The sequence below is a fragment of the Micromys minutus genome (genome assembly GCF_963924665.1).
Source record: "Micromys minutus genome assembly, chromosome: 27".
Classification (NCBI taxonomy): domain Eukaryota; kingdom Metazoa; phylum Chordata; class Mammalia; order Rodentia; family Muridae; genus Micromys; species Micromys minutus.
In genome coordinates, this window is record NC_137962.1 from 19628919 (window position 1) to 19654406 (window position 25488).

The window sequence follows — 25488 nt, forward strand, 5'->3', positions numbered from 1 at the left end:
AAATTTATAACTGGAATAATGTTTTCAATGTATTTGTAATGTGTGAAGGCAAACATGATAGCCTTGTGGAAGACAAGAACAAGGAAATACTACTACATGGTCATTACAAAGAACAGGCAGAGGCCCTGAACTGAGGTCTTATCCTTTGAAAGTAGTTTTGACAGTAGATGTGTGTTGGCCCTTGTGTCTCACTCAGCCCCTTATGTCTCAGCCCCTTGAGACCTCATGAGCCCCTCCCTCATCTTGCTTTATAGATCCAGGGCAATCTAAAACTCCCAGCAAGAGACTTTGTTTAAACTGTCAACATCGTTTCAAAGGTTACTCTGCAGATGCTAAGAGCAGGGAGCAGCCCAGCATGGTACCAAACAAGAACAAAGTCAGAATAGTGGCAATCTCTGAGTGCTCTGACTCAGGGCAGAGCCACAGGCATCAAGGCCAGCATGGCACGTGAAAGAACCAACAAGTTGGGAAATGGACCACAACGCCCAGCTCCAAACTAGCCCCACAAAAATCCAATCAACCAGCCCTTGACAAAGACACAAAGATATTCTGGTGGAGCAAGGAGTGCTTCCAACAGAATTCTGCAACAACTGTGAACCCACTTGCAAAACAGTAATCCAGGTACAGACCTTGCATATTCTACAAAATTAGCTCAAGTTGTTCATAGCTCATAAGGCAGAGTGTAAAGCTACGGAACTCCGACCTGTAGCAAAGGAAGAACCCAGACAACCTTGGGTAATGTGTGAGACAACAAAAGAAATGTTGAAGAAACAGCTGATAAGCCAAGCATCGTCATAATTAAAACGCAGAGCCAAGACCATGAGCTGTCAAGCCGCAGACTGGAGAAAAATATTTTCAAAAATTTGATAAGGGATATAGATCCTAACAGAAAATGTACAATGAATTCTAAAAGCTCAGTGGTAAGAAAGCAAACCACTCAGTTATAAATGCATTAGTGAGCTTGTAAGACGCATCACTGAATTATGCATAATTGACAATGTGTAATCAGATGGCAAGTTCTGATCTACTATATATTATCTATTATCTATCTATCTATCTATCTATCTTTCTTTCTTTCTATCAATCATCTATCAATCTATCATCTATTTATCTATCAATCATCTATCTATCATCTATTTATCTATCAATCATCTATCTATCATCTATCTATTTATCTATCAATCATCTATCATCTATCTACCTATCATCTGTCTGCCTGCCTGTCATTCTCCCTCTCTCTCTCATCTATCAATCTACCATAACATTCTACAAAGAGTTTAGAAAGCCTAAAATGTCAGTGGTCAACAGTGACAGAAAGCAGAAGGGGGTGACTAATTGAATCATGGGGTTTGGGTTTTTAATCAAAGGATTTTTCTGGATTATGGAATGCCATCATTGAATATTCTTCAAGACTCACAGGAGAGACACTAGCTGAAATGGCCCTAAAACTTACTGTGTCCCCCAGGTAATAATACTGTGTATAGCAGTCTCATCCACCCTAACCATTATGCCACCTGGCTGGAGAGTGGGGCACAGTGGGGCAGAGGCTATGCACTACTCTATCTTGTTATAAACCAGAAAGATGCTTTAAGAAGATAAGTCTGCTTTCAGAAATGGTGTCATCACGTTCACTGTCATAAACATGCACTGCCAATTCATGGGTTTTAAACAAAGTGAATATCCATGTTCATGGAAATACTAGTGTCTTCAACCCCCTTTATTCGAGGGAACTCCTGGCTGGAAATACTCCAGGAATTCATGAATAGGAATACTTTAATTGATCATGACATAGTCATATACCACTCAGCTACAAAGCTCAGTGGTCTAAAAACATTTTGTTGAGTGATAAAGCCCAAATACACAATGAATCTACTAATATAAATTTATATATAACATGATATAAATATAAACATTGTGTGGCTTCTTTTGGGGGGGCTAGAGAAATCAAATGTTTTCTTGGAGCAGCAAATTCACAGGGAAAGGGCCCAAAGGATTTTTCTGGAGTGACGGGAATAAATATTCTACGTTTTGCTGATATGTAGGTTATAGAGATGCATGAGTTTATCAGAATAATTTGAGTTTCACACACTTTAGTTCTGTGCATTTCCTTATGTGTAAATTGCGCCTCAACAAAATGTGGGTTTTAAAAGAAAGGTTAATTATTTTCCATTTCCCATTTCTGTAGTGGAGACAGGCAGAAAGAAGTGTGCTAGAAAACAGGATCCAGGTTTGCCAGTAGATCAAGCAACTCCAGGGCGCAGACTTTCCTAATCACATTGAGCGTTCCTCTTGCCAGGTTAGAAAGACCCAGGCTATTTCTTTCCAGTTGCTGAGGGAGGGCAAGGAACAAGGTGAGGGAAGTAGGCCGATCCCTCAGAGGCTTAAGTTGCAACATAAGTGCCAGAGACTTGTGCCAGAGTTATCAATGATCTGTCATTAATCCCAACCTCAGGCTTCAGCTGAGATCATAAAGCCAGAAGGAGCCGCTGGATGCCAAGAAATCCCGGTGACAATGCTGGGAGTTTTGCTGTCTAGGGTATTTTTACTTGAGGACCCAGACAACTTTGCTATGAACTTCTGCAAACAGGATTACTGTAAATTGTCCCAATGTGGAGAAGTAATCTATTATATTCAAAAGGCCATATTTGCCTCCCCCCCCAACTTACCCAGGAGACAAGTGCATTATTGAGACATGATTCCTTAAGACAACCTCACCTGGCCACGTCCATTACTCAAGGCAGATGCCTTTTGTGTTTCATTGGCAGATTGTTAGAGAATCCCGCCCACCCCCTCCCACTACCCTACCCACCACATTTTTGAAAGCCACACAATGTGGTAAGGCGGGTCCTGTAGTGGTAACTAAGGAAACAGTACAAATAAAGTAAGGATTAGAGGGACACAGAAGAGCACTCAGCTTGGAGGTTGTCCTTTTCTCCTTGAGTCCTGGCTTGGCTTATTTTAATCTTGGACACATGAGGGGAAAAGCTGCTTGTCACTTCCCCTAGGGTCCCTGCCCTGCCCATCCAGGTGCTTCCCCTAGTACCCCCATCCCTCCCATCCAGACATATCCTGGGCTGGTCCTGTCACTTAGCTGTCCCTTTTTACCTTCCCAGTCTCTGAAATCTTCAGCGTCTCTTCTTACCTTAGATCAAGATAACAGCATCCCTCCAACTAGTTTGTCTGTGTAGACCAGACAACCCACATGTGGTGCCTTCCTTTCAGATATGTTCTCCATCCCATGCCCGAGTCTGCACTTCTTAATGCTCTAAACGTTCACTATATCCTAGGGGAAAAGTGGATAAAAAATGGAACCAGAACACTTTCAAGATGTTTCTCCTGTAACAAGGTTCTCTAAGAACAGATGTCAAAGTCAATCGGTAAGAGAATGATCAGAGAAAGTTCTGTGACTGCACAGGCCTGTGTACCCCTCATGGCACCGGGCAGTTATAAGTCCTGTGGGCACATGGGTGTCCTCAGTATGTCCCAACCCCTTCTTGACACATGATACTTTGGGTGGTGAAAATGGGAAGCCATAATATTTTTCTTGTTTGTAAAGAAGGGGTCCAACCTTGTCTCAGCCTTAAAATCCCAGTGGGTAACATCTGGAGACTAGGGATCACAGTTCAGAGGTAGCTCGGTGATCAGAACCATATAGCTTGTGAAGCACTGTGGGAAATGCCTTTGCAGTGATGTCTTGACTCCTCAGTTGACATGACGCAGAGCCACATCTGGCTGGGAAACAGTTGTCAGAGACTTCTTCAGTTGTAGTGAGAACTACACAGGTTTTATGATATGCAACCTGGCTTAATTTTTCTCTGCAAAAAAAAAAAAAAGTGTGTGTGTGTGTCTATCTGTCTGTCCCTGTGTGTGTCTGTCGCTCTGTCTGTCTGTCTGTCTGCCTTTGTCTCTGTTTCTGTGTGTGTCAGTATGTCTGTCTGTCTCTCTTATGTGTGTATCTATCTGTCTCTCTCTGTATGCTTCTGTATGCTGTCTCTCTGTGTGTCTGTTTCTGTATATCTCTGTCTCTCTCTGTCTCTGTCTGTCTTCCTGTCTCTCTGTCTGTCTGTCTCTCTCTCTGTCTTTCTCTGTCTCTGTCTCTGTCTCTGTCTCTCTCTCTCTCTCTCTCTCTCTCTCTCTCTCTCTCTGTGTGTGTGTGTGTGTGTGTGTGTGTGTGAGATTTCAGTCTACAAGGAGACTGAAGTTTAGTATGCAGCAGGTGTTGTGACTTTGCACTTGGTATGTAACAGTAACTTGCTCCTCCCATCCTGGAGCTGCTGGATGTTCTCACACGTGCCTGCAGCTGCATGTGCATTTCTTCGTCTTGGATACTCCCGATCGGCTGTGGGATTCCCTGGGAACAGCATCATCTGCCCTGTGGTTTGTGGATTATGTGCTTAGTCCTAAGATTTCCATGATCATCAACGGGCTCCACCCAGGGAGGCTGGAAGACAAATCATCTTGAGGCGACTTTCCCTGAGCCCGGGCTTCAGCACCTCCCTCGTACCCACCTTCATGCTGGGAACAGAGTGAGCAGTGCAGGCTACCCTCTGGCCAAGAACTGGGCCTTCTACATTCCATGGCAGCCAGAGGCAGCTGCGGGCTGGACTCTTCCAGCACAGAAGAGAGGCTGGCTTCAGCAGCTTGCCAGGGAGGAGGCATCTGCCGTTGAGTTACTCACACCAATGCTTCTCCCCCACATATTTGCCTGAACTATCATCCTTTGTTCTCATCTTATTATGAAAGGTCCTCACCCCGCTCCTCTGAGAAACCGAACTGCTTGGGGTGACACTGTGGGGCATGACTCAGGGCCACCAGGGAGAGCTCAGGCAAGTCTTTATCCATTCAGGAGCCCCTAGTGCCTAGAACTCCCATGGATAATAAAGCAGGGGTGAAGTCAGGTGTGTTGGCACAGGCCTTAAATCTCAGTATTGTGATTTCAAGGCCAGCCTGGTCTATACAGCTTTAGATCCAAGGCTACACAGTGAGCTCCTGGTTTTTGTTCTTTGTTTGCCTTAAGGAAGAGGTAAAGACTGGAGTCTAGGAGGAGACAGAACAACCCAGTCCTAAAATTCGATAGGAAGCTCTCAGACAATGAGAGCATGAAGGACAAAAGAGCCAAGTGTAAGTTTATCCTTGAAGGCTTGTGGGGCTAAGAATAATCAGAAAGGGAGCTTCTGGTGTGTGTGCATATGTGTGTGTATACATGCACACATCCATGTGTCTATGTATATCCTCTATTCCCGGAGCCTCCTCTCAGTCTTAAAGTCCTCACCATTGCCCATGAGTCCTCTCAGATAAGATCATTGGAACTGGTTCTCAGAAAGCTCCCCAACAGTTGATCAAGGAGATTTGATTTAAATATTTTAAACAGAATTACTTTATCCTTACCTAACCCACCAATAAAGGCAGCATATAGCCAGTTTAAGGAAACCACTCAAACACTTACCCCACCGATGGAATTTTACCCTAGAATATGCCTTATCCATTAGCCAACAGGAAACACTGTGTCTGGAAATCAAATGACACTTTATACTTCTAGTGCTATTTGGAGCACATGCCAATCTTGAGGTCAGATATAAGGTTGAAGTTAAACTGAATTTCAATGGGCTCAAGGACTAAAAGTGAGGTTCCTGGGGCAACTAAAGGATACACTTTATTTGAGGGTACCACCCTAAAAAAAAACCAAAGAGATGTAGTTGCCTGTGTTAGTCAGTGACAGAATGTCCCTGCAAATGCAGAGACAGACCCAGTAGAGGATGAGCAGGTATCCTGGCTCCAAAGGAAGGAATGTAACCTATTGGGGTTGTGTCACGCCCATGTTCTCTCACCACACAACAGCTTCTGCAGGCATCTTTGTCAGCTGCATCTCTGGCAGGTACAGGGACATTCTCCTACATGTAGTTTCCAAGTCCTCACTAAATATGGCACAAACTTGCAATAATGGCTTTGTTTCTCCACTGTCCTCCAAAGACCCCACCCCTAACCCCCATAGATATACAATGTACCTGTTGTAATCCAGTTCTCAAAGCTTTTCATGGATTTCCACATGTCAAACTTTGTCATGTTCCCTTTTAATAGTGACACTGGCTCATCCTCATTGAGAACGTCTGTGTCGGATACTACACTAAGACCTTCATGGGAAGGAACTTTCTCGTCTCAGCTTCACAACACCGTGAAGGTCCAATTCCCATTTTTTTTATGGGCATAAAAGTAAGCATGAAGGGTTGGTTCAGTGGTTTGCATATGAGCACATGGGAACCTACTCAGTCTGACCCCAGGGCTCAAGCCCTGTAGCACGGGTTGGCAAGGGATTTTCTTGAAGGAAATGTATAGTGAATTCTCCTGGCTTTGCACATCAGTCTTGGTTGTCATGATGTGGAGCAGCTAAAGGCACTGGAATAGCCGCAGACTAGGGAAGGGGGAGCCATGTGCTGCATCAACTCGCTTCCTCACCTTGCAGCCCCACCACATCCACAACCCCTAACTCGGGAGAGTAGAGAATCCGAGCTCCAAACCACAAGGACACTTGTTTCCCAGAGCTGGGTGGAAGCACATTCTTGGTGAAGAATTGTGCAACAGGGTGGAGGGAGGGCAACTGTTTCCGTTGTCTGAGGAAGGTATCTCTCTCCTGCCAGACGCTGAGTTAGCACCTTTGAGGGGTAGGGAGCTTCCTACCTTCCTGGATGCTGGGTTCCAGTAAGTCTGAGAACTGCAATTGGATTCAAAACAGTAACAGGATCTTACACAGGCTCTGCTCAGTGTGGGAGTTAGCCGTTCCTCCCACAGCAGCGTCTCTGACTGCATATTCCGAGAGAACAACACTCAGAATTGTTCTCTTTCCCTCATGCATGATTCCTAACACATAGACTGAAAACAGTGGAACCTCATTCCCCTGGAAAGCAAGACTTTCTTTCAAATTTGGCTTTTCAAAAAGAAAGACTAGAAAAATAGTGATCTGACTTGTGATATCACCACACCTGTAAGGGCACATCTCAGTGATTCATTGCTGGCTTTCAGACCCCTCGGCTTTCTCTGCACTCCTGACTAACATTTTCTAATTCCTGATCGCTAAGAAAAAAGTTTTTAAAAGTCCTGAGAAAGCCTGGGAACCTGTTGTCCTGATTATTTGGGATACTCAGGTTTAAGTGCCAAGGAAACATTGTAACACAGCACTGAAGACAGTGTCTGTGGATGTGAACGTTGAATAAAGAAACATTGTAACACAGCAGGGAGGACAGAGGCTGAGGATGTGAACTTGGAATAAGGAAACATTGTAACAGAGCAGGGAGGACAGAGGCTATGGATGTGGAATGACTACGGAAGAATCAGACTGGTGGGAAAGCAAACAGTGAAAAGAGAGGCGCCAGCTAGGGCAGAGCACCTGCAGAGGTTGGGTGCTGTTTGCCACAGTCCTCAGGGAAAAGTCAAATGAAGCCGAACGCTTCTGACATGGACAATGCTAGTTTTACAGTGGAAAATAATCAACTGCTCTACTCTTAGACTTTAGAGGGGAAGGTGATATGGGCACTGAGTCCCTCCTGGCCATATCAGACCATCTAGAAGGGCAGCTGAGAAATAGACAATTAGTTTGGCAGAATGGGCAATTTCTAGATTGGGATGTTGAACAAATTCAGGTAAGGAGGGAGGAGCAGGTGGAAGGGAAAACCTGTGTGGTGAGGGGGCACATAGGGAGTGTCTACATGGGCAGAAGGAAGACACAATTATCACAGATCAGCTCCTTGTCTCTTTTGTTTGAGAAGATGACTAACTCATGACTTAAGAGAATTTACGTCCAGGCTCATTGTGTTCAGATCAAGTCAAGGCTGGAAGGCAGGAGAATTCACTCGGTGACTAAAGGAATCCAAAAAGTAATCTTCATGTATCATGCCCTTCTAGAACTTGGGGGTGATCTCATTATTTGTAAAGCCCTGCCCTACCCACTCTGCAAGCTCACCTTCAGGAACCTGCCCAGCCCATCGGTACCATATATAAGCCGCTGCCCGGAGCTCAACACACTCATCTCTTCAGCACTGACCTGCCTCTCTCCACTTCCCAGTCTTCTCAGCTTAAGAAACCATGTCTACCAAAACCACCATCAGGAGTCAAACTAGCCACCGTGGCTTCAGTGCCAGCTCAGCCAGAGTGCCTGGGCTCAACCGCTCTGGCTTCAGCAGTGCGTCTGTGTGCCGCTCCCGGGGCAGCGGGGGATCAGGTGCAGTGTGTGGAGGAGCTGGCTTTGGCAGCAGGAGCCTCTATGGTGTGGGGAGCTCCAAGAGGATCTCCATTGGAGGGGGCAGCTGTGGCATTGGAGGAGGCTATGGCAGCCGATTTGGAGGAGGCTTCAGCTATGGAGGAGGAGCAGGAGGTAGCTTTGGATTTGGTGGTGGAGCTGGCTTTGGAGGTGGCTATGGGGGAGCTGGCTTCCCCGTGTGCCCACCTGGTGGCATCCAAGAGGTCACCATCAACCAGAGCCTCCTCACACCCCTGAACCTGCAAATCGACCCCACCATCCAGCGGGTCAGGACTGAGGAGAGGGAACAGATCAAGACCCTCAACAACAAGTTTGCCTCCTTCATCGACAAGGTGAGACATGGTTCTTCCTAGAGCAGCCTAAGAGTCTGCAGTGCATGCTGAACAGAGGTGGAGGGAAAGGCTTCAGGCTTGGCTCAGATGTTGCTTTTGTTTCTAGTTAATCCTCTGTCCTGGGTTTGTGCTGCTCAGACATTGCCTTTGTTTCTACTATATACTCTGTCCTTGGCGCAAGTTGCTCTTATGTAAGAATGACATCTGAAAATGTGGGTCAGATGTTGCTCTCCTCCAGAGGTAGCCCCATAAGGGTGACTGATCCCAATGGCTGAGATGACCTAAAGTCTCACACAACAGAGGACGGTACTGAGATGAAAATCTATATCTATCCAAAGCTCAGTTCTTCACCATGCCAACCTCACTAACCGCCAGCACATTCAAGCAACACGCTGCTAGGTTGCCAGTGACCTGTAAGTGTGTTATGCCACAGTGTTAGAAGTTTGATACTGGAGCGTCTTTCTCAGAAAAGGGAAAGATTCCAACTACACAGAATGGGTTTAGGCAGACAGGGTGAGAGGGCACACACACTAGAGAAGGGGTAACACAGAAGAATGAAACTCACGCTTTTGTGCCTCTCAATCGCCCATCCAGGTGCGGTTCCTGGAACAGCAGAACAAGGTCCTGGACACCAAGTGGGCCCTGCTGCAGGAGCAGGGCACCAAGACTGTGAGGCAGAACCTGGAGCCTATGTTTGAGCAATATATCAGCAACCTCCGCAGACAGCTGGACAGCATCCTCGGAGAGAGGGGTCGCCTGGACTCAGAACTGAGGAACATGCAGGACACAGTTGAGGACTACAAGAGCAAGTGAGTTAAAAAGAAGGAAGAATCCTGTCTCCTAGTGTCATAAAAATGGAAGCCCAAATCTAGACAAGGGCTCCATGATTTAAGAGAGCTCTTTGCCAGAGATAAAAGTGACAACTGACTGGCAAAGAGGAAATGTTTTGGATCAAAGACTGTTATGGGATATTAGGGCACAGAAGAGAAATGACTTATTTAATAAAGAAAAATTACCTTTCAGTCAGAAGTGGTTATGTCATAGAAATGGCATCTGAATCAGATGCAGCCAGTGATGCTGTGGACTCCTTGCTCCAATATGGTGTGCCCTTCCTCTTGTAGATATGAAGATGAAATCAACAAGCGCACAGCAGCAGAGAATGAGTTCGTTACCCTGAAGAAGGTGAGCTGCTAATCCCAGGGATGGGCTTCTCTGCTGGAAGACAGAAATGGCCTTGCTGACCTGGACCATTCCAGAGGAATGGTTGTCATGGACACAGAGGTGAATTGGTCTGGGGAAGAGAGTTAACCTGATTCCATGCTGTCCATGGTTTCTACAGGATGTAGATGCTGCCTACATGAACAAGGTTGAACTGCAAGCCAAGGCAGACAGTCTGGCAGATGAGATCAACTTCCTGAGAGCTCTCTATGAAGCAGTAAGGCCCAAATTCTTCATCCTCTCTCTCATTCACACGCACATTATTTTCTCCTCTAGAACTTGTTAGGAATCTCTATGATCCTCATAGATAGAGATGACATGATACTTTCTATTCTGCAGGAACTGTCTCAGATGCAAACTCACATCCAAGACACGTCTGTGGTCCTCTCCATGGACAACAACCGCAGCCTGGATCTGGACAGCATCATCGCTGAGGTCAAGGCTCAGTATGAGGACATTGCCAAGAGAAGTCGGGCTGAGGCAGAGTCTTGGTACCAGAGTAAAGTGAGTATTTGGGTGAAGGCTGGTAAGGATTTGTGGGACCCAGATTGAAAGAAATGGCTCTCTGCTTTCTGCATTGGAGGCCCACTAAAAGAAATTGGGGTGTTCTCACAGTAAATTCAAAGGATACTGTTGCTATGCAATGAAGTTTTCTTTTTAAAAAATACTATTGGCAGATACAAAGTCTCCAAAACTGGTCTCTATGCTCTCTCTGCTTGAGCTGCTCTCTGAACACCTGTCCTCATGAGACACTGGAGACATTTTCACTTCCCAAGAGAACTATGTGGTCTCCTATAGGTTCTCTTGGTGAAAAGCCAACACCTCAGTGATAGTCCTTGCTACTTAGAGGTGGATTTGCTTCTGCGTGTGGAACTCACATCAATGTTCTCTCTTCCATTGACCTTCAGTATGAGGAGCTGCAGGTCACAGCCGGCAGACATGGGGACGACCTGCGCAACACCAAGCAGGAGATCTCTGAGATCAACCGCATGATCCAGAGACTGAGATCTGAGATTGACCACGTAAAGAAGCAGGTATGGTAGACAGAGAAATGCTTGGACAGTGTTTCCTGTCCTCTAACCCTTGCTCACCAGAAATCAAGATGTGAGGCTCAGCCTCTCAGAGATGCACACTCCATCCAACCTGTGTTTTATTGCTCTCTGTGTCCAGTGTGCCAACCTGCAAGCTGCCATTGCTGAGGCTGAGCAGCGTGGGGAGATGGCCCTGAAGGATGCCAGGGGCAAGCTGGAAGGTCTGGAGGACGCCCTGCAGAAGGCCAAGCAGGACATGGCCAGGCTGCTGAAGGAGTACCAGGAGCTCATGAATGTCAAGCTGGCCCTGGATGTGGAGATCGCCACCTACAGGAAGCTGCTGGAAGGAGAGGAGTGCAGGTGAGTAACTGTATTCCCCAAACCCTGAGGACACCTCCATGGTGCCAGTTCTGAACTCAATATGAGGGAGAACTGGGAGTGGCTACAAAGGTTCCTTAACTATTGCCTTGCTGTGCTGGAGAGGTGTCTCAGTGTTTTTGGGCACTGAATGCACTTCCAGAGATACTGACTATAATTCCCAGCAACCATGTGGTACCCCAGTACCACCTCTATTAGGATCCCATTCATTCAACCTGTGTGTCTGAAATGAGCTACAGTGTACTCCAGTAATCGAACCAATAAATATATATTTAAAGAGGAACTCTCTCCAGGAGATCCTGTGAACAGTCACAGGATTTAAGGTTCCCATTGGGACTGAGGTGATGTCTGCCCAGTTCTTACTCCTGCTTTCCCCTCCTAGGTTGAATGGTGAAGGCGTTGGACCAGTCAACATCTGTAAGTATTCTGCCTCCCAGCCCCCACATTCCTGCCCTTGGGACTGGCTCAGCTGGTCACCGAGTGCTCACCATTTCTGTGGTGTCCTCTTCCTCCCTCACAGCTGTGGTGCAGTCCACCGTGTCCAGCGGCTATGGCAGCGCAGGTGGTGCCAGCAGCAGCCTGGGCCTGGGAGGAGGCAGCAGCTACTCCTATGGCAGTAGCTATGGCCTTGGAGGTGGCTTCAGCGCTGGCAGTGGCAGAGGCATCAGCAGTGGCTTCAGCTCCTCTGGTGGCAGCTCTTCCACCATCAAATACACCACCAGCTCCTCCAGCAGGAAGAGCTACAGGCACTGAGTCCCTGCCACCCAGAGCTTGTCCCTAACATCCTGGCTTCAGAGACCTGCCCTCAGGGTCCTGTCCTCACTGGACCCCCACCTCTGTTCTTTTCTGAGGCTGAGCTGGCTGTGTCCTGCTCCTCATCTTTCTGTCCCCTTGGGTCCCCACTGTTCCCTCTTTGATAGTCATGCTCTGAGCTCACATCACAATTCATTCACATTTGGTGCTTCATGTGGTATTTGGGTTTCCAGGCTTCTGCCTCCCTATGTCTATCTCTGAGGCTGCCTGTGAAGGGGTGTGTCTGCCTCTTTCATTTGGAAACCTCTGTCTGGTTCCTTCTCAAGATATGATCAGATACCTTTAGTTCCAATGGCCTGAGAAACCCCATCTCTCCACACCATAAACCTCCCTGTCAGTCGCTGTGACCACACCGTCACTGGTTCTGTGATGTAGAGCCTGTGCTCATGTGATGTCTTTGCTTTCCTTGATGCTTTTGCTTCCTTGTAATTGCTAAATAAAGCAGGTTTATAAATAATAACCATTTCCATGTTCGTTTTTTGTTGCCCAATTTTTTAAATAGGAAGCTGTTGCCTTGCTACACAAGGTCTCATTTTGTTCCTTCCTCCAGCTGTTTGTGTCTTCATTTGTTAGTATACTGTAGTTTCAATGTAATCTTATGTGTTAAAAGAAATTGAAATTATATCACTTTCCCTCTTAATTTAATTCTCCAAGACCACCCCATGTCTTCACTCTAAACCTTCACCCATGCTTCCACTTTCAAAGTCATAGTCTTGGAAATACTTTATTACCTTCTTTAAAAAAACTTAAATGCATCAAGTTCCCATGTGTTTAACTCCTTTCACTAATGATAGTCAATAAATGTTTGTTCAGCTTTTCTTCTTGCATTGAATTGCCTTTCTATCAGAGAGAACATAATCCACAGCTGTGAGGTGCCCTCCTTGCCAATTGCCCTTGTTAGAAATCAATAGGGAGGCTCCTCTGACTTAATTGACAGCAGATGACAGGACTCAGCCACAGCATTTGGGTGCAGAAACATACACCTGGGCAGTCATAACAAGGCCTTTGAGAGGAGAATAACATATTTGTTTTTAGAGTTTCTGTTGCCTTCATGATGAAGAAATTTGTCTGACTGGGGCCACAATAGCAGGAAACCTTTCCTCCTTCTGACCTGAAACTGCATTTCTAGAAAGGTGCCCTAAAGGGGCAGTAGAAACACAACAAGGTGTTCAGATACCACCCTGCACCCCACCTATAACTTCCACAACTGGAAATATTGGAGACATTCAAGTGCACAAAATTAAGAATTTCCAGACACATTCAAAATGTAAGGACTGACTTCTAACATTGAAAAGGTTTAAGGAGATTATGGTCTTCCTTCTAATAGCTTTAGTCCCCCATCAAGGACATTCACAGAATTTTGGTCTGTGTGTGGATGACCAGGTGTGTTAGTTTCACTCCTGCTTAATGTTGAGTGGAAGAGCAACCTCAGCTCAATGTGAGGTCGATCATTTCATTCCATCTTGGACTCCTTCAGCCCCATTGTCCAATCAGATAACATCCAGTATCTGACCCAACAGTACACAGACCAATAGGTGCTTTGTCCGGTTTGCTGGTGTCCTGAATCCTTTGGCATTATTTTCTGTTGGTTGCTATGTTCACTTCTCTGCAGACAACACTGGAAGCTTGTCACCCTGTTTTCATTTCACTCTCTGCCCGAAAATCCTAAAGTAGAATAAACACTCATGTGTCCATCCTAAGCCTTCTCATGACAAGTGCATATAGGGGAACAATCACTTACAGAGAAATGTGTATTTAAAAAAAAAACCCAGAACAGGATCATTTATAGGGTGAGTTAAATAAAATCTAAATCATGTAGCATGAATACATTACAAAATGTAATAAATTAGCACTAAAGAAGAGACTGTAGTTGTGGTTCAGTTGGATAATATTACGTGTACAGCACGGACTTGTATGCTGGCCCACATGCTTTTCTATCCTTCTGGAAGTAGACACAGGGCTACCTTTGGAAAAATGCCAAGAGGAACTAGCCCAACTGGTGATTTCTAGTCACATATACAATGGCCTTCTTATGTCCAGGTAATATATTATCAAAGCAAATATAAATTCATAAATTGTGGCTATTCCAATGTTTCCTCTCTGTTCTGCAATGATAGCTGCATCTTGTGGGTGTGGAGGAGGTGTGATATAGTTGTTCATTTAGAGTGGAACATTTCACAATCCTGTATGCTCTATGAGAAGACTATCTGTGGGTGTCTGTGTTAATCATTATGTACAACAGAATACTCTTCTCTGGTTAAGTGTTAGACATAAATTAGTCTTAAAGATTATAACTTGATGAATAGCTTATTTCTATGTCCATAGCAGAATAACAGTATTAGTTTCTTTCCTAGGACCTAACACTGAGGCAATCACCTGATATGAGCTGTTTAAGTACTAAGAGTTACAGATGCAACCAGAGGTGGAAATTCCCAAGTAACAAATCATGTCAGACTTGTCAGAATTACACCTGACTTTACAACAGACACTCTAGAAGCCAGACCAGCCTGGAAAGAGGTTCTGCAGATTCTAAGAGACAACAGATATCATACCCAGCAAAACCTTCAAATACCAGACATGAAGAAAGCAAGATATTTCATGACAACAGCAAATTAAACAACATGTTTCCTCTATTCTAGCCCTACAGAGAATTCTAGACAGAAAAATATAACCCAGTCTAGGAAACTCCTTCCAAGAAAACAAGTAATCAATCATTTCCAAATAGCAAAACAAATGGAATACAATCACACAGACACACAGCCAGATACACACACACCTACTACTATTACTACTACTACTACTACTACTACTACTACTACTACTACTACTACCGCCACCAACAACAATAGCATAAAAATAAGAGGAATTAAAGACCACTGGTTAACAATACCACTCAACATTATTGAACTGGTTTCCCATATAAAAAAACACAGGCTAACATAGTAGATGCATGAATAGGATCCATCATTCTGCTGGATATAAGAAACACACCTCAGCAAAAAGATAGACATCACCTCAGAGATCAGGTCTGGAAAATGGTTTCCCAACCACATAAATCCAAGGAACAAGCTGAAAAATGAAGTGGAAACTAAAGGGTTCTTTGGAAAGTTTGGATGGTATTTTGTTTGGGCAAACACACAAAGGAGTGTTTTCCTGAATCACACACAAGTGAAATGGTGTCCTACTAAGACAAGCACCAGAATGGACCCACAAAGGATTCTTTGTAATGACACACACACATACATGGATCAGGTTTGCACTATGTACTTGAGTGCCATTTTTTGGAATTCCACTAAGAGTAATGCACCAAACAAAACAAAACAAAACACCCCCCCCAAATCCAAAAAACAAAACAAAACAAAAAACCTTGTGGTGGTGTGCTAGACTTTCTTGGTGCTTCCATGGACTCAGGCTGATTGCCAGAGAGATGCCAGGTGAGACAGACTCACATACTGAAGCAAGATGTACAGAGGACACAGGATGATTAGAGGGAGTGTAAATATGACTCGCCAATCAGTCACAGAGGGTGAGCCAGAGTTTCCCATAAAGAAAGCTGTACAGTACTTGTTGGTCTTGCCTCTTTGCTGATCTTCACTTCATTGAAAGAGGCATAGCTGAGAGCTTCTCCCTGTCTTCCTGTTGTTCCCTCTTATTCACTTGCGCCATGGTTGAGCCTTGGCTGGGTCTGCTAGGTAATGCCACTGTTGCTGAATTATGTTTGCTATCCTGACTCTACTGAACTGGACTTCTTGTGTATCTGAAAAGTATTTACAAGTAGATCAAGATGCTGCTGCTAACCTGAGAACTGAACCTCTGTTTTCCTGGCAACACAGATGGGAGTTGCTCCAAAAACCCATTTCTGATCAACTTCCCTCACATCTTTTCTTTTCCTTTATCTCTTGTGTATTTAAATGGAAGTTAAAGCATTTATAAACCATCATTAAAGATAGACACTGAAAAATTAAAGTTAGAGAAGTAGCCATTCTAATATCTAGTAAAAAAAAAAAAAAAAAAAAAAAAAAAAAGCTTTACACCAAAGGTAATCATAAGAGATGAGGAAGGATACTTTATACTCATCAATGAAAAATCCACCAAGATGGCTTCTCAATTCTGATCACATATGCCCAAAATGCATGGGCAACCACATTTGTAAAAGAAACATAGCTAAAGCTTTAACCATACAACAAACCCAACATTAATTGTGGAAGAGTTTAACACCCTACCCTAACCTATGAATAGGCTATCAAAACAGAAACTAAACAGAGAAATAATAAGCTAGCAGATGTTATGAATTTAACACAACTAAAGATTTCTACAGAAAATTTCACCTATGAATCAAAGAATTTCTTCTCAGCACTTCATGGAACATTCTTCATATTTGTCCATATCATTGGGCACAAAGCAAGCCCAAATGAACACAAGACAACTGAAATAATCCCTTCATCTATTACATCAACATGGATTAAAGATGAACTTCAAAAGAAGCAATAAAAAGCCTCCAAATCAGGGATACTGAACAACTTTCTACTCTTTGACCACTGAGTCAAAGAAGAAATAAAGGAAGAAATTAAAGACATTCTAGACTTCAGTGAAAAAGGAAGCACAACCTACCCAAACTTAAGGGAAAATGAAAGCAGTGGTGAGGAAATTTTAGAGTACTAAGTGCCTCATAAGGATATTGAGAGATTTCACACTAGCAACTTAATAGCACTCATAACAGCTCTAAAACAAAAAGAGTCAAACTTACTCAAGAGGAGTACAAAGCAGAAAATACTCAAACTCAGCTCTGAAGTCAATAAAATAGCAACAAAGAGAACAATAAGAGGAATCAAACCAAGACCTGATTCTTTGAGAAAAGCAACAAGATACACAAACCTTTAGCCAAAGTAACTAAAAGGCAGAGAGACAATATCTGTATTAATACATTCAGCAATGAGAAGGGAGACATAACCACAGACACTAGGGAAATTCACAGAATCGTAGGTATTATTTCAATGGCCTAACTCCACACAATTAGAAAATCTAAATGAAATGACAATTTTCTTGATAGACTACATTACCAAAGTTATATCAAGATCAGGTAAACAATCTCAATAGTCCTTTTACTCTAAGAAAATAAAATTTGTCATTAAAAGTCTCCACCCACCATGTACCTACACCCCCAAAAGGCCAGGACCAGATGATTTTTGCACAGAAACCTAACAGACTTTCACAGAAGAGCTAATACTAATACTCCTCAAACTATTCCACAAAATAGAAACCAAAGGAACATTGCCAAAGTCATCTTATGTGGCCACACTCACCCTGATACCTAAACATACAAACACTCAACAAAGAATTTTAGAGCCATTTCTCTTATAATTGTCGATGCAAGAAAACTCAATAAAACAATTGCACACTGACTCAAAGAACAAATAGAAAATCTGGGATACAGGGGTGTTCCAATATTTGGAAATCTACCAAAGTAATCCTCTACACACACAAATTTAATTTAAAGACTATTTGATCATCTCATCTTAAGCTGAAAAAGTTTCTGACAAAATCCAATAGCCCTTCATGTTTTGTAGCATTCAGGATATCACAGTACATAAATAATAAGGACAATGTACTACAAACCAAAAGCTAACATTGAATTAAATGGAAAGAAACTTCAAGTATTTCCACTACAATCGGGGACAAAACAGGTCTGTCTACACTTTCTGTATCTCTGCAGTCTAGTATCTGAAGTTCTAGCTAGAACAATAGGACAACTAAAGGAGACCAACCAGATACAAATTAGAAAGAAATGAAGTCAATGTATTTCTATTTACAGATGATGATATACATAAGGGACCCCAGAAACTCTATGAGAAAATTCCTACAGCTGATAAACACCTTCAGCAAAGTGGCTGGATACAAAATTAACTAAGAACCAAAAGAATCATTTGCATCCTGATACAATTAGCAGACTGAGAAAAAAAATCATGGAAACATCACCCTTCACAACAGCTGAAAATACTACAAAATATCTTGGTATAACTCTAATAAGCAAGTGTAAGACTTCCATATAAGAAGTTCAAGTTTCTGAAGAAAAAAATTAAAGATGATCTTAGAAGATGGAAAAATCTCCCACACTCAAGGATCAGCACACACAGCATAGTAAAGACGAACATCTCACCAAAAGCAATCTACAGATTCAATATACTACCCATCAAAATTCTAACAGAAATCTTGACAGGACTTGAAAGAACAACTCTCAACTTCATATGGAAAAAGAAAACCCAGGATAGCTAAACCAATCCTATACAATGAATGAACTCTGAAGGCGTTACCATCCTTGATTTCAAGCTGTACTACAGAGCAATAGTAATAAAAAGTGCAGGGTATTTGTAAAAAACAGAGAGGCTGATCAATGTAAATGAATCAAAGACCCCAAAACAAACCCACACACCTATGGATACTCAACTTTTGCCCAAGAAGACAAAATCATAAAACTGAAAAATGAAATATCTTCAAGAAATGGTGCTGGTCTAACTAGATGCCTGCATATAGATGTAAGTAAATAGATCCATATTCATCAGAATGGACAAGACTAAAGTCCAAGTGAATCTAAGACCCCCACATAAAACCAGATACATTAAATCTAATAGAGGAGAAGGTAGTGAATATTTGTGAACATATTGGTGCAGGAGACAACATCCTGACGGAAAGCAAAACAAAACACGAACACCTCAGATACTAACATCAACAATTAATAAATGGGACTTCAGAACCTGAGAGGCTTCACTAAGGCAAAGGACACTGGACAATATGGCAGCCAACAGAATGGAAAAAGATATTGAGCCTTCAATGAAGGGTTAATATCCAAATATATAAAGAACTCCATAGGTTAGATTCAAATAAACCAGATGACCCAGTAAAAACATCAGGGACTGAGCAAAACAGAGAATTTTAAACATGGGAATCTCTAATGGTTGAGAAACACTTAAAGAGTGGTTCAGTACCCTTAGTCATCAAGGAAGTGCACATAAAAGAATTCTGAGATTCCCCTTACATTCTCCATCAGCATGACTAAGATAAAAATCTCAGTGAAAGCACAGGCTGTTGAAGATTTGTTGCAAAGGGGAAAACTCCTCTATTGCTAGTGGGAGTGCAAACGTGTACAACCACTCTGAAAATTAAGTTGGCTGTTTCTCAGAAAAGGAGTAATCGCTTTACCTGAATAACCAGGCATTAATAATACTCCTGGAAGTAGAGCAAAAAGATGTCCAACTCTACCCCAAGGACATTTGCTCAACTATGTTCATAGCAGCTTTATTCATAATAACCAGAGCCTGAAAACAACTCTGGTGTCCCTCAAAGGAAGAATTGATAAAGTATTGTTTGTACTCACTTCTGAGTGGATATTAGCTGCAAAGTAGAGGATAATCAATAGATCATACAAAGCTAGTAACAGAGATTCCTAGGAAGTATGCTTGAGTCGCACACCGAAGGGGAATTTAAATACTCATCACAGGTGAGAGACAAGGAGCTGAATGGAGAAGGGACTGGGAGGGAATGGAAGTAGATCAGATGAGGGACAGGAGGAAGGGGACCAGGATGGTCCAGAAACCGGGACGCAAGCAGGAGTAGAGATGGAGTGTGGAGGGCACATTATTTCTGCTGTTGGACTTATTTGTTAGTATTTTCTCATAGGATATTTTTATGAAGGTGAATATATGTGCCACAGTTCTTTATGGTGCCTCAGAGGTCAGAAGCAGGCACTGATTTCATGGAACTGGATTATGGATGTATGCAAACCACCACGTGGGTGCTGAGATCTAAACACAAGTCGTCTGCAAGAGAAACAAGTGTTATACAGTAGTAAGCCAGCTTTACAGATGCTTCAATATTTTAAAAAGGTAATTCAATATATATGCGAGTATTTTGAGGCATAAGTACATGCCTACATATATAAAAAGCAGCCTAACTTTAGAAATGATATTGAGTTACATAGGGAGGTGTGACATGTGCTCTGATCTCTTTTCAAACACTATTAGGTTGTTGTGGGAATTGAATTGAAACATGAATAATGGCCCGCTGTGAGCTGCGTGTCCTAAAACAGTCACACAGGAGTGGGACACATGTGTGACAGACTTTTCCTTCTCTAGGAATTAAGAAGTAAAGGAAATCAAGTTATGTTTCATATTCCTAACCACTACAGGTCAGCTATGGTCTTTCGGTGGGCATAGAACAAAACTAAGTTCCAGAATCTTCTTGGGAAAGAAGAGCAGGCAGGCTGGGAGCAGGCTGTCAGAATTCAACAAGACAAGCAAAGCCTTTGGGGAGTTGGTGACTAACTCTGAGATATGGTGAGTGAGAACTGTTTTCCTGATCAAGTCAAAACGAGGCAGGAGAGGAGCATTTTCCCTGACTACAGGAAGACAAAAGTGCAACCTGAGTATTTCATAACATTTTCAAGTAATCTAGGTGTGACCTCACTGTAAAGCCCTGCCCTACCCACTGAGCCACCTCATCTACAGGACTCAGCCCAACCCATCGGTACCATATATAAGCCTCTGCCTGAAGTTCAACACAATCATCTCTTCAGCACTGACCTGCCTCTCTCGACTTTTCATCACCACATCTAATCTCAGAGAACCATGTCCTCCAAAACCACCATCAAGAGTCAAACCATCCGCCGGGGCTTCAGTGCCAGCTCAGCCAGAGTGCCTGGGCTCAACCGCTCTGGCTTCAGCAGTGCGTCTGTGTGCCGCTCCCGGGGCAGCGGGGGATCAGGTGCAGTGTGTGGAGGAGCTGGCTTTGGCAGCAGGAGCCTCTATGGTGTGGGGAGCTCCAAGAGGATCTCCATTGGAGGGGGCAGCTGTGGCATTGGAGGAGGCTATGGCAGCCGATTTGGAGGAGGCTTCAGCTATGGAGGAGGAGCAGGAGGTAGCTTTGGATTTGGTGGTGGAGCTGGCTTTGGAGGTGGCTATGGGGGAGCTGGCTTCCCCGTGTGCCCACCTGGTGGCATCCAAGAGGTCACCATCAACCAGAGCCTCCTCACACCCCTGAACCTGCAAATCGACCCCACCATCCAGCGGGTCAGGACTGAGGAGAGGGAACAGATCAAGACCCTCAACAACAAGTTTGCCTCCTTCATCGACAAGGTGAGACATGGTTCTTCCTAGAGCAGCCTAAGAGTCTGCAGTGCATGCTGAACAGAGGTGGAGGGAAAGGCTTCAGGCTTGGCTCAGATGTTGCTTTTGTTTCTAGTTAATCCTCTGTCCTGGGTTTGTGCTGCTCAGACATTGCCTTTGTTTCTACTATATACTCTTTCCTTGGCGCAAGTTGCTCTTATGTAAGAATGACATCTGAAAATGTGGGTCAGATGTTGCTCTCCTCCAGAGGTAGCCCCATAAGGGTGACTGATCCCAATGGCTGAGATGACCTAAAGTCTCACACAACAGAGGACTGTACTGAGATGAAAATCTATTTCTATCCAAAGCTCAGTTCTTCACCATGCCAACCTCACTAACCGCCAGCACATTCAAGCAACACGCTGCTAGGTTGCCAGTGACCTGTAAGTGTGTTATGCTACAGTGTTAAGAGCTTAATACTGCAGTGTCTTTCTCATACAAAGGACAAGGTTCTCACTAAACAGAATGCGTTTAGGCAGACAGGGTGAGAGGGCACACACACTAGAGAAGGGGTAACACAGAAGAATGAAACTCACGCTTTTGTGCCTCTCAATCGCCCATCCAGGTGCGGTTCCTGGAACAGCAGAACAAGGTCCTGGACACCAAGTGGGCCCTGCTGCAGGAGCAGGGCACCAAGACTGTGAGGCAGAACCTGGAGCCTATGTTTGAGCAATATATCAGCAACCTCCGCAGACAGCTGGACAGCATCCTCGGAGAGAGGGGTCGCCTGGACTCAGAACTGAGGAACATGCAGGACACAGTTGAGGACTACAAGAGCAAGTGAGTTAAAAAGAAGGAAGAATCCTGTCTCCTAGTGTCATAAAAATGGAAGCCCAAATCTAGACAAGGGCTCCATGATTTAAGAGAGCTCTTTGCCAGAGATAAAAGTGACAACTGACTGGCAAAGAGGAAATGTTTTGGATGAAAGACTGTTATGGGATATTAGGGCACAGAAGAGAAATGACTTATTTAATAAAGAAAAATCACCTTTCAGTCAGAAGTGGTTATGTCATAGAAATGGCATCTGAATCAGATGCAGCCAGTGATGCTATGGACTCCTTGCTCCAATATGGCGTGCCCTTCCTCTTGTAGATATGAAGATGAAATCAACAAGCGCACAGCAGCAGAGAATGAGTTCGTTACCCTGAAGAAGGTGAGCTGCTAATCCCAGGGACGGGCTTCTCTGCTGGAAGACAGAAATGGCCTTGCTGACCTGGACCATTCCAGAGGAATGGTTGTCATGGACACAGAGGTGAATTGGTCTGGGGAAGAGAGTTAACCTGATTCCATGCTGTCCATGGTTTCTACAGGATGTAGATGCTGCCTACATGAACAAGGTTGAACTGCAAGCCAAGGCAGACAGTCTGGCAGATGAGATCAACTTCCTGAGAGCTCTCTATGAAGCAGTAAGGCCCAAATTCTTCATCCTCTCTCTCATTCACACGCACATTATTTTCTCCTCTAGAAATTGTTAGGAATCTCTATGATCCTCATAGATAGAGATGACATGATACTTTCTATTCTGCAGGAACTGTCTCAGATGCAAACTCACATCCAAGACACGTCTGTGGTCCTCTCCATGGACAACAACCGCAGCCTGGATCTGGACAGCATCATCGCTGAGGTCAAGGCTCAGTATGAGGACATTGCCAAGAGAAGTCGGGCTGAGGCAGAGTCTTGGTACCAGAGTAAAGTGAGTATTTGGGTGAAGGCTGGTAAGGATTTGTGGGACCCAGATTGAAAGAAATGGCTCTCTGCTTTCTGCATCGGAGGCCCACTAAAAGAAATTGGGGTGTTCTCATGGCAAATTCAAAGGATACTGTTGCTATGCAATGAAGTTTTCTTCTTAAAAAATACTATTGGCAGATACAAAGTTTCCAAAACTGGTCTCTATGCTCTCTCTGCTTGAGCTGCTCTCTGAACACCTGTCCTCATGAGACACTGGAGACATTTTCACTTCCCAAGGGAACTATGTGGTCTCCTATAGGTTCTCTTGGCAAAAAGCCAACACCTCAGTGATAGTCCTTGCTACTTAGAGGTGGATTTGCTTCTGCGTGTGGAACTCACATCAATGTTCTCTCTTCCATTGACCTTCAGTATGAGGAGCTGCAGGTCACAGCCGGCAGACATGGGGACGACCTGCGCAACACCAAGCAGGAGATCTCTGAGATCAACCGCATGATCCAGAGACTGAGATCTGAGATTGACCACGTTAAGAAGCAGGTATGGTAGACAGAGAAATGCTTGGACAGTGTTTCCTGTCCTCTAACCCTTGCTCACCAGAAATCAAGATGTGAGGCTCAGCCTCTCAGAGATGCACACTCCATCCAACCTGTGTTTTATTGCTCTCTGTGTCCAGTGTGCCAACCTGCAAGCTGCCATTGCTGAGGCTGAGCAGCGTGGGGAGATGGCCCTGAAGGATGCCAGGGGCAAGCTGGAAGGTCTGGAGGACGCCCTGCAGAAGGCCAAGCAGGACATGGCCAGGCTGCTGAAGGAGTACCAGGAGCTCATGAATGTCAAGCTGGCCCTGGATGTGGAGATTGCCACCTACAGGAAGCTGCTGGAAGGAGAGGAGTGCAGGTGAGTAACTGTATTCCCCAAACCCTGAGGACACCTCCATGGTGCCAGATCTGAGCTCAATATGAGGGAGAACTGGGAGTGGCTACAAAGGTTCCTTAACTATTGCCTTGCTGTGCTGAAGAGGTGTCTCAGTGTTTTTGGGCACTGAATGCACTTCCAGAGATACTGACTATAATTCCCAGCAACCATGTGGTACCCCAGTACCACCTCTATTAGGATCCCATTCATTCAACCTGTGTGTCTGAAATGAGCTACAGTGTACTCCAGTAATTGAACCAATAAATATATATTTAAAGAGGAACTCTCTCCAGGAGATCTTGTGAACAGTCACAGGATTTAGGGTTCCCATTGGGACTGAGGTGATGTCTGCCCAGTTCTTACTCCTGCTTTCCCCTCCTAGGTTGAATGGTGAAGGCGTTGGACCAGTCAACATCTGTAAGTATTCTGCTTGCCAGCCCGCACATTCCTGCCCTTGGGACTGGCTCAGCTGGTCACCGAGTGCTCACCATGTCTGTGGTCTCCTCTTCCTCCCTCACAGCTGTGGTGCAGTCCACCGTGTCCAGCGGCTATGGCAGCGCAGGTGGTGCCAGCAGCAGTCTGGGCCTGGGAGGAGGCAGCAGCTACTCCTATGGCAGTAGCCATAGCCTTGGAAGTGGCTTCAGTGCTGGCAGTGGCAGAGGCATCAGCAGTGGCTTCAGCTCCTCTGGTGGCAGCTCTTCCACCATCAAATACACCACCAGCTCCTCCAGCAGGAAGAGCTACAGGCACTGAGTCCCTGCCACCCAGAGCTTGTCCCTGACATCATGGCTTCAGAGACCTGCCCTCAGGGTCCTGTCCTCACTGGACCCCCACCTCTGTTCTTTCCTGAGGTTGAGCTGGCTGTGTCCTGCTCCTCATCTTTCTGTCCCCTTGGGTCCCCACTGTTCCCTCTTTGATAGTCATGCTCTGAGCTCACATCACAATTCACTCACATTTGGTGCTTCATGTGGTATTTGGGTTTCCAGGCTTCTGCCTCCCTATGTCTATCTCTGAGGCTGCCTGTGAAGGGGTGTGTCTGCCTCTTTCATTTGGAAACCTCTGTCTGGTTCCTCTTCAAGATATGATCAGATACCTGTAGTTCCAATGGCCTGAGAAACCCCATCTTTCCACACCATAAACCTCCCTGTCAGTCGCTGTGACCACACCGTCACTGGTCCTGTGATGTAGAGCCTGTGCTCATGTGATGTCTTTGCTTTCCTTGATGCTTTTGCTTCCTTGTAATTGCTAAATAAAGCAGGTTTATAAATAATAACCTTTTATGTGTATTTTTTCTAATAATTTATTATAGAATGCTGTGGCCTTGCTAGACAAGGTATTATTACTCTTCCATTCTTATGGTCATTGTGATCACACTGTAGTTGAAATATAAGACCACATTTTAATACTGTATTATACTTTTAAATAAAATTTAATTTCATCCCTTTCTTTCGTAAATTTCCACCCCCTCCCCCAGACCATTGAAATGCCTTCACTTAAACCCTCACATATTTCTTTTTCCTTTAACTCATCGTCATTTGGGGGAGAATTTTTTTTATTCATTTTCTTATTGGCAATTTTTTAAAACCATATTTTTTCAGTTTATTGGACATGTTTTATTTACATTTTAAATATCATCTATTGTTCTGGATTCCCCTCTATATCTTCTATTCCCTCCCTCCTTGTACTGCTTTTATGAGGGTGTTCACCCA

General features: G+C 44.3%; 1 protein-coding gene across 1 annotated transcript; it reads left to right on the forward strand.

Annotated features, from left to right (window-relative positions):
* Nucleotides 1-8076: 8076 nt before the first annotated feature.
* LOC308438160 (uncharacterized protein) lies at nucleotides 8077-23765 on the forward strand (the record flags this gene model as incomplete). The annotated part of the gene is made up of 17 exons (XM_080939455.1): nucleotides 8077-8583; nucleotides 9178-9392; nucleotides 9705-9765; nucleotides 9923-10018; nucleotides 10141-10305; nucleotides 10710-10835; nucleotides 10972-11192; nucleotides 11593-11627; nucleotides 11731-11956; nucleotides 20525-20543; nucleotides 20639-21151; nucleotides 21747-21961; nucleotides 22274-22334; nucleotides 22492-22587; nucleotides 22710-22874; nucleotides 23279-23404; nucleotides 23541-23765. 17 exons carry the CDS (start codon nucleotides 8077-8079, stop codon nucleotides 23763-23765), a joined length of 3072 nt encoding a protein of 1023 aa, XP_080795581.1.
* Nucleotides 23766-25488: the final 1723 nt, after the last annotated feature.